The 14,534-nt window shown below is 35.1% G+C and overlaps 1 protein-coding gene across 1 annotated transcript; it reads right to left on the bottom strand.

The window, feature by feature from the left end:
* Positions 1-9,406: 9,406 nt before the first annotated feature.
* On the bottom strand, positions 9,407-11,062 carry LOC132281598 (putative UPF0481 protein At3g02645). Its single transcript, XM_059783293.1, has one exon. It carries the CDS (start codon positions 11,060-11,062, stop codon positions 9,407-9,409), a length of 1,656 nt encoding a protein of 551 aa, XP_059639276.1.
* Between the last annotated feature and the right edge of the window lie 3,472 nt (positions 11,063-14,534).

Here is a 14,534-nt window from a genome sequence, read left to right as displayed (position 1 = left end):
AGAAAATTGACAAACATATAGTTGTAAGCTCCAAATTAGTAAAATTTCATTCAATGTTTATATGGATAAAATGAGCAAAAATTATTATTCATATTTATAAAAATGTGTGTGTGTGTGTGTATATATATATATATTTGATGCATCTCTATTGTATTCATATCTTTAAAAAAAAAAAAAAAAATTTGACTATTGTCATATCCTTATTGTGCCATACACACCCATGTTTCTTGTTTGTATTCATATTTTCTAGATTATAAATAAGTTATGAATACACTCGATTTTTCACATTTGGTACTTGAACCCTACAGGTAGATGGATGCCATACCATCCCGGTCGAGTTTATGCAAAACAAATGTCTTTAAAAAACATCTTATTTTGATTCGAGATCCCTCTATTTTTTTTTTCTTTTTTATGACAATAATAATTTCGCGACTTCTTAAAATACTCCATAATCTACTATGCAATTTCGCTATCTCACATACACCAACTTTCAAACCTCAAAAATATGAGTTGAGAATTTTTACCATTTGCATTATGCATTAGGGGCTTTTCCATTGGAGTTGGTCCCTGTATTTGGCCATGCATCTATATAAACTAATTGTTAACTGATTATGTGGACAGTATCGTAATTTACCATCCCACAGCTCCTTAATTGGAAAAGGAACTGTAAATAACAAACTTATAGTACAAGAAGACACTGCTCACAAAAGGGTGCAATGACGGCTTGTTGGTGTTTAACTGGACAGTTGGTTCATTATATTTTTAAAAATAGAAAGTATAATAGATTAATAAATAAATACAAATAAATTTTTTTATGAAAATAAAAATTAATAAATAATAGGCTATAAAAATTTAAAAGAAAATACACTACTAAAAATTAATAAACATGTTATTAACCATATATTAAAATATATATATAAGTTAAATCGACATTTATACAGTAACCTAGATAATTACCATTCTCTGTGTGGGATATGCTTTGGCATGATTGTATGTGGTCAGGACCACTGTCTGATGTATTTCTTTCTGTTTTTATAATATGTTCTATGTTTGCCAGGTCCAAAAAAAAAAAAAAAAGAAGAAAAAATCCCCATTAGTTAAGACTCTTGCTTAACGGGATCACACTGAATAATTACTTTTTATATTCAATATATATTATATTCTTTATTAAAGAGTGAGTATATCATTATCTTTAAAGAGTAGGGGAGAGGAGACCTTTTAATATTAAATATTGGGATAAGTGTAGAAAAACACACCCCTCTAGTTTTACAAAAATGCAAATTAATAACACCGGTGTTTCAATGTCACTATGTAATTTTAAAATAATGCAAATAAGGACTCTTTGTCGGGAAAGTAAAAATATCAAAATACCTTCTAATATTTTTTATTCAATAATAATAAAAAAATTGACACAAAGCGGAAATTACTTTTAAAGGACAATTCTCAAAACGCCGCGACGTTTTATGCTTGAAGCCCCCATTGGATAATTCCTAAAACGCCGACGTTTTATGCTTAAAGTTTGGCTCTTCTGCTACGCCGTAATTGGATCTGAGCACGCCGGTTGACACTAGTTTGGGCGGTGAGAATCAAAAATCTTGGCCTATGTTCGCCTCAATCGACACTATGTGGAGTGATTGATGGGTGTGGTTGCTAGAAATGTTCAACTCGTTCAATTTTCCTCTTCTTCGTGGCTTATCGCCGTCGCTGGAGTCCGATGAAGATGTCAAAGCATCAAGCATGTGTGCCTCGCGCCGAGTCTGATTCAGCGGTGACTCAGAATCGTCTTCTTAATTTCAAAGTTGTACCTAATGTTCCGGCGACGGACGCTCCGTTGCAGGTCACGCTTCTGCGTCGCAGTGACGGCGGCGCGGCGTGCAAGATCTGCCTTTGACGGCTTTCCCTTCTACCTCTTCACGATCTGACCCATCTTTTTTCTTTCCTCACTTTCTCTCTTTACACTTTCTCTCACTAAACTGTCTGTCTGTCTCTCCGGTGATGGTGTTGGATTCTTCAGCCGGTGATGGTGTTTTCCGGGCATAATTCGACACGGAGAGAGAAATTATTAAAAAATGAAAAAAAAAAATTGGAAAGTACTAAAAAATGGAAATTATTTTAGGAAGAAAAAGCGACTTTAGAGAGGAGAGAGAAAAAAATAAAAAATAAAAAATAAAAATAGAAATTACTTAGAGAGAGAAAGAGCCAAATTAAAGAGGAGAGAGAAAATATTTGTATTATATATAAAGAAATAATTAAATAAAAGTAATATATATTATATATGGAATGCTTAAAAATAATATTTTTATTATATATAAAGAAATAATTAAAAAAGAGTAATATATATTATATATAAAATGTTTAAAAACAATGAATTAATGTATTTAGTTAAAGAGTAGAGAATAAAGAAAATTAAAAATTATTTCAATATTTGTAAATAAACCCCTTTATTTTTTAAAGTGTGCAAAAAACTCTCTATGTTTTTTAATGGGTATTTTGGGTAGTGTAAAAGGGTAGTTTTGGTATTAAAGGCCAATCTTTAATCACATGCACCGCACATGCCATTTTTCTTCGTCAGAAACCCTTATTTGCACTATTTTGAAACTAATAGGGTGACATTTGAACACCAAAAATATTATTTGCATATTTTTAAAATTAAGGAGGAATTTTTTGCACTTACCCCCATTAAATATTTGACTTAACAGTACAATTTGAAGAAGATAGGAGTTCCAGTCCGGTGGGAGCTTGTGTTTGCTCCACCATTCAAAAAACTAAATAAATAAATCTCCATTTTCTCTATATGTTTATGCTTTTTTTCACATACAACAGCACATTGCTCATCAAACTTTTGACTGTATAGCGTGTTGAACTGTCCCTTATAATTGAACATTCTTCCCATGCAGAGAGAGAGAGAGACAGTAGAATGATGATGAAACCAACTGAACTTATTTGAACTTTGAAAAGTACTTCCTATTTTGGGTTGATGTTGAAACTACTCAAGTATTGGAGTTTTGGCCGGTGACATTTATATATATATATTTTTTAGTTGGTACTTATATACACTTGTTCCTTTTGAGATTTGAACCTCTGACCTCCCTTTAAGAGGTAAGAGGCGGATACCGCTAGACCATTAGCCCGTTGGTACCGGTAACACATTTAATTGCTGTAATATTTTTGTCTCTGGAGATTGTTTTTTAATTGTTTAAAAATATTTTTATTTCAAATTAATTCAATTGTAAAGAGTATTTTATATAATGTATTATCAAACACATAATATATTTTTTTCTTACAACTTTTATTGACAAAAACATTTTTTTAATTATAACAGCAACTTTATATATAGTCTTTCCCATGACGATCTTTCTATCACTAACTTGTGTGAAACCAAGTTTAGTCCTTCCAAAAATTTCAATTTTTCAAAAATTTCTTTCACATGATAAACTATGTTCTATCATTAATTATGTACTTAAGCAACTACTAACAAAACATAACGTAATCCACTTGGACCAAAGTGTCTTATAGTGCGTGTGAATGCCTAGCGAATTTAGACTCTCTTTCTTGCCCAAAGACAAATGCGTCCTGTTGTTGTACAAGGTGGAAAAACTTTAGTCCTCCAGAGCATCTTCTACTTGAATTTTTTTTTTTTTTTTTTTTTTTTTTTCACTTTTGAGAAGTTGAACCAACATTAAAACGCGTCAACTTTTCAAAATTTCTTTTCAATTCCTATTTTTATCTAATTAACCAAAGTTTTAGAATTGTTCATGATGTTATTTTCTTTTCCCAGTTTTTCATTCTCGTATTTTAGTACTTATACTTAGCAACGTTTGTTTTTATATTTAAAATAATTTTTTCAAAAATTTTTATTTTTTTTAGATTTTTTATTTTTATTTTTCGGTATTTGACAAATGTCTAGATCGAATCCATCGGATGCATTGATAGGAATGCTATTTTTGTTAAGTTTTAATTTTTTTTTTATTCGTAAATATTTTACTAAAAAAAAAAGGAAAACAAATAACATCCAAATAAACGCAACCTTATTCCTTATTAATGTGACATTTTTCTCCACAAAAACAAATTTTGATTTTCAAAAAGAAAGTTTTGCAGCAGAATCCAATCTATATCATCACTCAACACCTTTTGAGATTTGTACCCGCCGGGCCATTGCCCACTTAGTATTATGATCTAATTTTCTCATTGAATTTTCATAATTGTTTTTCAGTGTATACATTTTAAGTGCTCCTGTACCTAACACGGAATATTAAGCAACTACAACATTGATTTGGTGCAAATAATCCCCATCGACTTCTAACCTTAGACTTCGTTGTTTACAGACTAATGCATAGTTTTTCAAGTACTCAGACCCTCGTGAGCCCAGTTGCCACAAACACAATAAAACACTTCACTCTCAACTCAATCACATGTATTCATTATTAATGGCAACTATTGAACCTCCTATTTGTGAATGAAAAAAGCTCCCAATTAATTTCATTGAAAACTAGGTTTTTAAAACAACTCAATCTCAATACATTAGAAAGATTACCATTACCAATAGCAATGGATCCTCCAAAATTTTCCTTCCATGTGTTAAATAATATTCTATTATAAGTCATGTCCCTAGAGCAACTACTATCAAAACGTTTATTATAAATTTGTTAAAAATTTTCAACATCAAAACATACACCACGGATCCTTTAAAAAATTTCTTGTACATGATAAACGATGTTCTGTCATTGGTCAAATGCATAAAACAAGTATTATCAAACCGTGCATCACTAATCTCTAAAAATTTTCTTATACATGATTTTATCAAGCGTGCCTAGAGCAACAACTATCAAAACGTGTATCAATGACTTAGACTAGGTGTCCCAAGTAGTCAATTTCAATGTGAATGATTTTAGACATTTTAGACTTATTTTTTATGGTCTCTGGATTGTAACGTGCATGACTTTCCTGCTATTCTAGGGTGAAAAGCTTCAATCATAGAGGGCTTGACAATTTTTTTTTTCCCACTTTTGAGATGTCGAACCAAAATTAAAATACGCCAACTTTTCAATTTTTCTTTTCGACTCCTATTTTTATCTAATTAAGCAATGTTCTAGAATTGTCCACAATGTTACTCTCAACTCAATCACATGCATTCATTATTAATGGCAACTATTGAATCTCCTATTTGTGAATGAAAAATTATCCCAATTTCATTGAAAACTATGTTTTTAAAACCTCTCGATCTCAATACATTACAAACACTACCATTACCAATAGCAATGGATTCTCCAAAAATTTCCTTCTATGTGTTAAATAATATTCTATTATAAGTCATGTATTTAGAACAACTATTATCAAAACGTTCATTATAGATTCATTTGAAATTTTCTTGTACTTGATAAACGATAGTTTTATCATAAGTCATCTGTATAAAACAATTACTTTCAAAACGTACAGCACAGATCCTTTAAAAAAATTCTTGTACATGATAAATGATGTTCTATCATCACTCAAATACCTAAAACAATTACTGTTAAAACGTGCATCACGAATTTCTAAAAATTTTCTTATGCGTATCATCTATCGCTTATCTAGAGCAACGACTATCAAAAAGTACGTCAATGACTTAGACTAAGTGTCCCAAATACAGTGGAATGGCTTAAGAAAGACTTAGTTTTTATTATTACCCAAATGGTCTCTGGATATATTGTAACATGTGCATGACTTTCGTGCTATTCTAGGGTGAAAAGCTTCAATCCTAGAGAGCTTAGTTTGACAATTTTTTTTCCACTTTTGAGATGTTAAACCAAAATTAAAATACGCCAACTTTTCAATTTTTCTTTTCAACTCCTATATTTATCTAATTAAGCAATGCTCTAGAATTGTCCACAATGTTATTTTCTTTTCCCAGTTCTTCATTCCCTGCTCATATATTTTAATACTTATATTTAATGTGATATTTTCTCCACAAAAATGACAATTTGGAATCTATCTATAGGAGGACCAGCAACAACTGTAGATTTTAGTTTTCACGAAAACAACTTTTGATTTCCAGAAAGAAAGTTTCGCAGCAGAACCTAAATCTATATTATCACTTAACACCTTTGACACAGTGTTTCGTTAGATTTAATCAGCTCACTTTTCAAATTATATATGTAGTGTTTCATTACATCCTTTTATCATGTTCAACTATATCTTTCAAAAATTTATGTAGCGTCGTCAAGAAGGCTCTTTTTTCCGTTCTAAGGTGTTATAAAGGGAATTTAGTTACCAGAGTTTCTAATTTATAAATAGGATTAAGTGTAAAAAAAAATCCCTCTACCATCAATATAATGTAAAAAGGTTCCTGTATAGTTTAAAACCCCCTTATATCATTATGTCAGTAGAATAAATAATGTGTCACAAGCAAAAAACACCAAGTATATATGCATATAAAGTTTATAACTCCATATACGTTCTAAAAAGTCCCTAACATTCAATAGAGTAGAACCTAAATGCTGAAAAGACTAAAGTATCCCTCTACAACTGAATTAAAAAATAGGTAAAAAAAATAATTTAATTAAATGTTAAATAACTAACCTGTCCTTCTTTTTATATATATAATATAGGGTTGCGGGCAAAAAAATATCTTTATGGTATACATATAGAGTATACAACTCCCTATGCGTTTTAAATCTCCTTAACTTTCAATTTTGGTGCAAACAAGGACCTGAATGCTGAAAAGACTAAATTATCCCCTTTACAGCTAAATAAAAAATAGGTAAAAAATAATTAAATGTGATAAGTTTGTGTGTGTGTGTGTGTGTGTGTAAGAGGACATTATCGGAAGAAACAAAGGTGTTTTTAAAATTTTATATTTTAAAAATGTCATGTGCATTATTTTTAACAAAACAATGACCTCAGCCCTTCTTTGTTACATTTTTTCAAACTTAACGGACTTAATTACTCAAAATAAAGGATAGGGGTGTTAGTTGCCCAAAATGTAAACATTACGGATATTTTTCTCACTTTGCCCTAATAAGGGCATTATAGGAAAAGATAAGGGTGTTTTTAGAATTTTATATCTTAACAGTGATTTCAAGTTATTTTTTGCTTATTTTTCAAACTTAACAAACTTACATACACAATATAAGTCTTTCTTTACTCATTTTTTTTAAACTTAACAGAATTATATACTCAAAATAAACAATAGGGGTGTTATTTGCCAAAAATTAAAACATTCATGTTGTTTTTCTCACTTTGCCTATAAATTAATTAGTAGAAATACAGGTCATGTAAAATGATATTTTTAGAAGGTGGGGGAACTTTTTAAAAAAACATGGACTGAAATGCACATTTTTTTTAAATTAGGGGATTGAAGACGCTCAAGTTTGTTTTTGAAAGAAAAAAAAAAAAAAAAAAAAAAAAAAAAAAAAAGAAGAAGCGGCCGGGGGGGGGGGGGGGGGGGGGGGGGGTGTATAAAAACCTACTATAAGCTGATTTTTTGAACTTTACCCTTATAAATATATCTGTCAAGTTTTGGTTACCGGAACTTCTAATTTTCTTAACGAATTGTTTAATCATTTTTCAACTTATTGTCATCTCCTCTGTGTGGGCCTCTGTTTTGTATGGCTGCAATGTGTAGGCCTATTTGGGCATGTAGGTCTTGCCCTTTATTTGTACACCCATCTTTATTAAGCCCACTGTCACGGGCCTAGAGATTTGGCGCAGCGGCACAACCCGTGCAGCACCAAGGCGTTACTTCAGCTCGCGCAAGTGCCCTGGTCAGCCACCACGACCTGCCCTCCCAAGGATACATGCTGACTGGTTTCGGCCTGCCGTGGCCTCGTCAGGGGAACGGCTTCAGCTCCCAACCAGTTTGTGCAGGGATAGCCAACTCCCTTCTTCATAGTCAAGTCCACGACTAGCGACAAGCACCTCGAACTGAACCGAGTTGACCTGCCTGAACTCTGAAGAGGTACCATCTTGTGGTCCTGCACGCCCCTTCCCTGGAACCATTCCCAGTCATTGAATGTTCTTAGCCAACCAGCATGCGTGTCTTCTATGCTCATGGCGTCGTTAGGAATCGGATCATGACATTCTCCCCCACCTAAATCCTGCGACGCCCTCGTCGCAGTGCGGCGCTGACTCCGCTGCGTCCAACATTCCAAAGTCTCTCTCCTCCAAGTGGTATGCTCGCCTGCCCACCATCGCTTCCTTGTACAACCCTTGGCTGCACTCGCCCAATGATAGGGTTTTGGGCTAAAGGGACGCCCACTTCTTCGGAACGCAACCCCACTTTATGCCGCCTCCGCGACACCCCGAGCAAACAAGCGCCCTCCGGCTGACTTGATACCCGCCCTTCACAACGGTTTGCACGCCTCTTGAACTTGCAAGAACTTTAGTGCGCGCGGCCCTCCGGCTTCAAAGGACGCGTCTTCATGGGGAGATGGAGGCTCTCCTCCAACAACATTGATTGCCCACCGACGCTTTAGTGCACCCACTTCATTCTCAAGACCCCCGGATCGACAAGGGGGTACACCTTTGTGCTTTTCCCCAAGTCCTGCTCTGATACCATTTGTCACGGGCCTAGAGATTTGGCGCAACGGCACGGCCCGTGCGGCACCAAGGCGTTGCTTCAGCTCGCGCAAGCGCCCTGGTCAGCCACCACGACCTGCCCTCCCAAGGATATATGCTGACTGGTTTCGGCCTGCCGTGGCCTCGTCAGGGGAACGGCTCCAGCTCCCGACTAGTTTGTGCAGGGATGGCTAACTCCCTTCTTCATAGTCAAGTCCACGACTAGCGACAAGCACCTCGAACTGAACCGAGTCGACCTGCCTGAACTCTGAAGAGGTACCATCCTGTGGTCCTGCACGTCCCTTCCCTGGAACCATTCCCAGTCAATGAATGTTCTTAGCCAACCAGCATGCGTGTCTTCTATGCTCATGGCGTCGTTAGGAATCGGATCGTGACACCACGCTCTCTTTATTAAGCTCAGGAAAAAGTCCAACAGCACATTATAATAGCTTCTTTTAAAGCTTCAATTGGAAAAATGAAACTCAATTATACAGAGTCCTAGTGGTCTAGGTATTTTTGCTTAGTGAGCGAAATCTGTTCAATGAATTGAACAATGGTCTCAGCAAATCATATTTGTAAAATTCTTAGCCATGTATGATGAGTTATGAGTCAACAACAACAAAAAAGAGAGAGAGGTGATAACTCCACTTCTTTAAAAATGTTCTTCACTTCTAATTTGAAATGGCATTATTGTCATGTTACAAAATACTAGAAGAATAATTTGTCACGCAACAAAGCAATTAAATATTGTTACATTGAAAATTTAATGCACATCTAAATTTAATGAAAGAATTTCAGTAAGCAACTGTTACATTGAAAATTTTATGGAAACACTCCTATTACGAGAAAGTCTGCAATATCCCGGGACTAATCAATCAATGATGTTTGTGACATTTCGAGCACAGCTATGCACTGAGCAAAAGGCTTGTAAAGCCGTCAACAATAAGAGCAGAATAGTAGCCAGAAATGTGAGACACTGCCATGAACCAAACACATAACGTTTCATGAATTTCCCAGCTCTAACCTTCCACCTGCCATTGTAATATTTGTTGACATCTTCAATCACTTTATCAAAGGAGGGCACTTTGGTCAACCTAATAGACTTGCTCATCCCATTCCACAGGTTGGCCACCTCTCCATCACTCTTCAAATGGTTCAAAACAATCCCTCTTTCTCTAAGCAGCTTTGCATCCTCTTCATCATCAATAATCCCATTCATTAATTCAGTGTAACGAGTGAAAACCAATGGTCCCGACGCACTACATGCTTCGTATGCCACTAAGTTTCTCAAGATCACCTCCGTGTTCACGTCTAAGCTGACAGTTGGGAGGTACAATGTAACTGTTTTAGGATCGAAACTAATGGTTGAGATGCTGCCATGCGTGGGTAAGAAACGGACACCGGCTTTGGAGAGCTTGGAGACTGAAGGGATTGTGATTTCCTCAAGCAGTGGAGGTTTGTGAATGTTAGAGTTTGAGTACTTTGGAAGAGACTCATTTTGGGGTTCTTTATCTTGGGAGATGAATAAAAATTCTATGGGCTGTTTCAGCACTCGAAGTCCTGGAAGTTTAAAGATGACATTCCAAGGCAAATTTGAAATCACTTCAACAGGTTTTGAAATCAAGACACGTACCGGGCCTTCGTACAACTTTGAGAGGAGCTTCCAAATCTCGCCAAGGAATTGTTCGACATAAATTGACTTCTTCACAAGAGGTTTTTCTTCTCCTTCCTTGACTCGCATTAGTTGATCCTCAGCTTCAGTTACTTGGCGTGGTTGATCCTCCGAGTTGGGCACTATGGTGTGGTACAAAAAGTCTAGCAAGTGAGCGCGCTCGGAGACTTGAACATTTGGTAATTCTTCCATCATCTTGAAGGGGGAGAGCTCCTTGCACAATCCCATTAACATGGAATGTAAGATGCCATCCGATAATTCTAACGTCGAAAAATGGAATTCGAACATCTTTCTCAATAGGAAGAGTGGAATTTGATTCTCGAGCATCACCATATCTCGAAGAATGGCATTATGTGCCGACTTTCTCCCTGCAATGTCAAACAAATGGGACATCCTAGAACAAACTCTTGTTAGAGTCTTATGGTCTTCTTTGACAGCATAGATTTGAAATAATTGAAGTAAGAAGGAGGCATCAATTGCCATCATCCACCCTAGGGTTTCGTCATCTATATCAAGGTACATGTGGTAACAAGCTCGAATCCTCGGCTCCAACTTTGTCAATTGGTCGACAATATGTTGGAACTTGAGGCAATGTAGTTGTTTCTGGATGCTTTTTGCTGCAGCAAGCTTGTATCTCTCCATCTCATAGAGCTCGGGGCGCCAATGATGGTAAGGGCCTAATGCAACTTCTTGTGGAATATATGAATCCGGGTTACTAGCCATTAGGGTTTTGGGGACATTGAAGATGCTTACAGGGATTTCAGTATAGTCCTCTTCAAGCTCTTCATCTAGGGTTCGACGGATTTGAATGACCCATCGATGCTCATCAAAGTTCAAACTCGAACTTGAGTTCATGTTAGGTTGAAGAAAAAAAATATGTCCCTTGTTTTAGGATAAGTTTTCTGGTAAGGTGGCTGCTACCTTTTTGTTCATTGAATGATGGAGCTGAGTGTAAGGCCTTTATATAATATATAGTGTGTGAATTTAACATATACATTATACGTGTACTCTAATCTGTGTGTTATAATAAATGAGTTTCTCATGTATGATTTTTTATAACAGTTCACTTTCAAAATGGTCTCCGCAAACTCAACTCGATCTTATCTTCTATAAACTAATTACGTAACACATTGGCCGGTGCATATATATACATATATATATATATATACACACACACAAATATATATTCTGCTTATGCAGTGACAAGCCAATTGAATATATATATATATATATATGACAACATCAATTGTACGTCTTACATTTGTGATTAATTTATTTATGTAATTTTAATTGACATGGCTATTTTACATTAATAACAATGATGTAATGTGGCGTGCTTGTATTAAATTGAATTTTTACCAGGGTTAGGCCCTTTTCTATTGTTATATTTGTTTTCAGTGTTTTCCACTTCTAATTTGGATCCTTCCGACTGTTAAATGTTTCCAACGAGGTGCTTTTGCCAAGTAATATTAATTAGTTGATATATAAATATTTTAACTGTCTTACCCGCCAAAATTTGTCCATCAAAAGAAACGGCTCTAAAATACAGTGTAGAGTTCCAAACAAAACTTATTCTGCGAATGAGGTCCAAGCTAGTGTTTGACAGTGTCTCATTGTAACCTTTTTTCAGTCCCAGTGAACAAGGAGAGTAGATTATGTAGATACCACTTGAACTAAGTTTGATAATGTTTCATTATAATTATTAACTAATTATCGATAAAATCTAAACTGTTCCGAAAAAATAAAAAATAGATAAATAAATTATCAATACAATCTGCCCAAAACAATTGAAAGCACAAACACTATTTTTCTTTAATGTGTGCAAGGAAACATGTAACCCTAAAAAACAAACAAAATCATAGAGCAAGCAAAAAATAAAAATAAAAACAAAAATGGGTTGGAATTTGTCAACAGACAGATCCAAATAGCAGCTAGCAATCAGAGAAACAACCAATTGATCACATGGACACATGAAGCTTCAATGAATTTTACAACTTCAATAGCGCATGTGCCTTTCTATTGTAAATTGTACGTAGCTTAATTATTCACATTTTTAACAGAACTTACTCATTAACAATCATGCTCAGTTTAGGTGCATGCATGGAGCAGGTAAAAGCTAATAAACAATAGTTTTTATTAACACGTACGTTGATTAAACATGGAAAATCTATGAATGTTAGGAGGCTATAAGAGAAGGGTTGTCCAAGCCTCCAAAGGCAATCTTAGTACGAATGAGTTAGTCAGGTTTATTTTATATATTCAGATTATTTACTTGTCATTCTCTGTTTTGATCAACTTTAACATGTTCTCATTGTTGCATTTTTTTATTTTTTGTTTTAAGAAAGCGTGCGAGACTTGCATCTAATTTTGTATACCAGCTTTTACATCTAATCCAGCTAGCACGTCATTTGCCATGGACTTTTTATTTATTTATTTATTTATTTATTTATTGACTCATGTTTTTTAACGTTTTTTGTAACACTAATAATGTATCAACTTTAATTATTGGAAGGGTTTGTCAAACTTGGGCAAAATCGTGTCGAACAAAATGTCTACGGAAGGTTACTGGGAATTTTCGACCACTTTCCCATCATCTTGCCTCACATAATTAAATGTAAAATATTGTGGGTAAACGTATGACGTCTCATATCGCCATTTAGGAGAGGTTTAATAACATATACATGTTTGCTAAAAAATAAAAAATAAAAAATAACATATACATGTATAGATGTTGTGCAGAGCGAATAATAATATATATACGAGTAGGATGAGTTGTGACTAGGGATGGCAATTTGACCCGCTCCCGCAATTACACGCCCCTCCACACCCCGTTTTTGGCGATTTTGTGGGACCGTTTTGCTTATATGGGCAGAGATGATTTCATGTAATAAAAATCCGCGTGAGTTTGGTGCGAGGGCGGGAGAAGGTCGTCCCGCACTGCCTCGCCCCCGTTTAGATAAATAAATTATTTAAGTACCCTTATTTCAATAGTATATATATTTACCACTATACATTAAGTACCTTATATAACAATATTAAAGTAATAAATGAATTTAATTAAAAAGAAAGTTGCAATGGTGAAGAGTTAAAGATAAGGGGGAAAAAAAAAAAAAAAAAAAAAAGCAAATATATTTTAACAATAAATAAATTATGGTCTTAAACGGGACAGGGCGGGTATCTACGGGGGTAAAAATGTTAAACGGTTACGAGAATATGATAGAAAATCCTCCCGTTTTTGCGATTTTGGGCGGGAATGGAGGCGGGGTTTTTAAACGGTTGCGGGGGCAGGAGAGGGTACACCTATCCAAACTCGCTCCCGTTGCTATCCCTAGTTATGAAGGATGATATTAGAATTAATCTCCAACCAAAAATGCATCAGGTCATGTTTAATTCCAAGCCGATGCTACAAGACGTGTAAGAAAATATTTTTTTAAAAATATATATATTTTGTGAGTAAATGCAAGAATTCACTTTTCATAAGAAATAAGAGCAAATTGGGTAGATAAAATATTGTTCCAGTCTCTGAGACATATTTTGTGCCCCCATGGTTTTGACTTTTGCCCTAATATTAATAATAATGCATCAAATTTAATCTGGAAGGGTTTTTCAAACTTTTTTTTTTTTTTTTTGAAAAGTGAAGTAAATATTATAAATAGAGAAATGGATTACAAACAGGGCCAAAAAGCACAGTTAGCCCAGGCTAACTTCAAGAATAAGGCCCACAGCCCAACCCAACAATTACATTTTCCTTGCCTTCATTAAACAAAAGCACAAAATTCCCAAAATGGAAAGCAGTTCTGAAATGGCTGATGATAGCCAACAATCCGGTAATCATGGCTTTGAGCCCCAACCTCATCTCCTTGAGGTTTTCCTAGATTGATCAGGAGGCTTAGCTGGTGGACGCACACATGAAACAGGAACCTCCCATTCAATTGTTGTTCTTCTGCAATTACGAGCATCCTTGATAGAAGAAACCAAAATCTTCTCTCGAACCGATTCTAATGTGAGATGAAGGATTGAATTAGCTGAAAGAGATTTCTTTTTGAAAATTCGCCTGTTCCTCTCCATCCAAATATTGTAGACCAGTGACGCCAAACATAGCTTGGAGATTGAGTTGTTTGTGATTCCGGTTGAGCCTATCCAGTGGTGCGCAGCCCAGTGAACAAAGTTAGACCAAGAAGATGGAAGAATATGGAATCCACAACGTGCTTGAAGGAAAGTCCACAAGGGTTTGACAAAATCACATTTAAAAAATAAGTGGTTGTGGGACTCTGACTCATAGTTGCAGAGGGGGCATATTGTTGAAATACTGTGTGTTGTGCATCTT

This window comes from Cornus florida, unplaced genomic scaffold, assembly GCF_030987335.1.
Source record: "Cornus florida cultivar Cherokee Brave unplaced genomic scaffold, ASM3098733v1 CherokeeBrave_3.0.0_Hap2_Chr11, whole genome shotgun sequence".
Classification (NCBI taxonomy): Eukaryota; Viridiplantae; Streptophyta; class Magnoliopsida; order Cornales; family Cornaceae; genus Cornus; species Cornus florida.
This window is presented reverse-complemented; position numbering and strand designations above follow the sequence as displayed.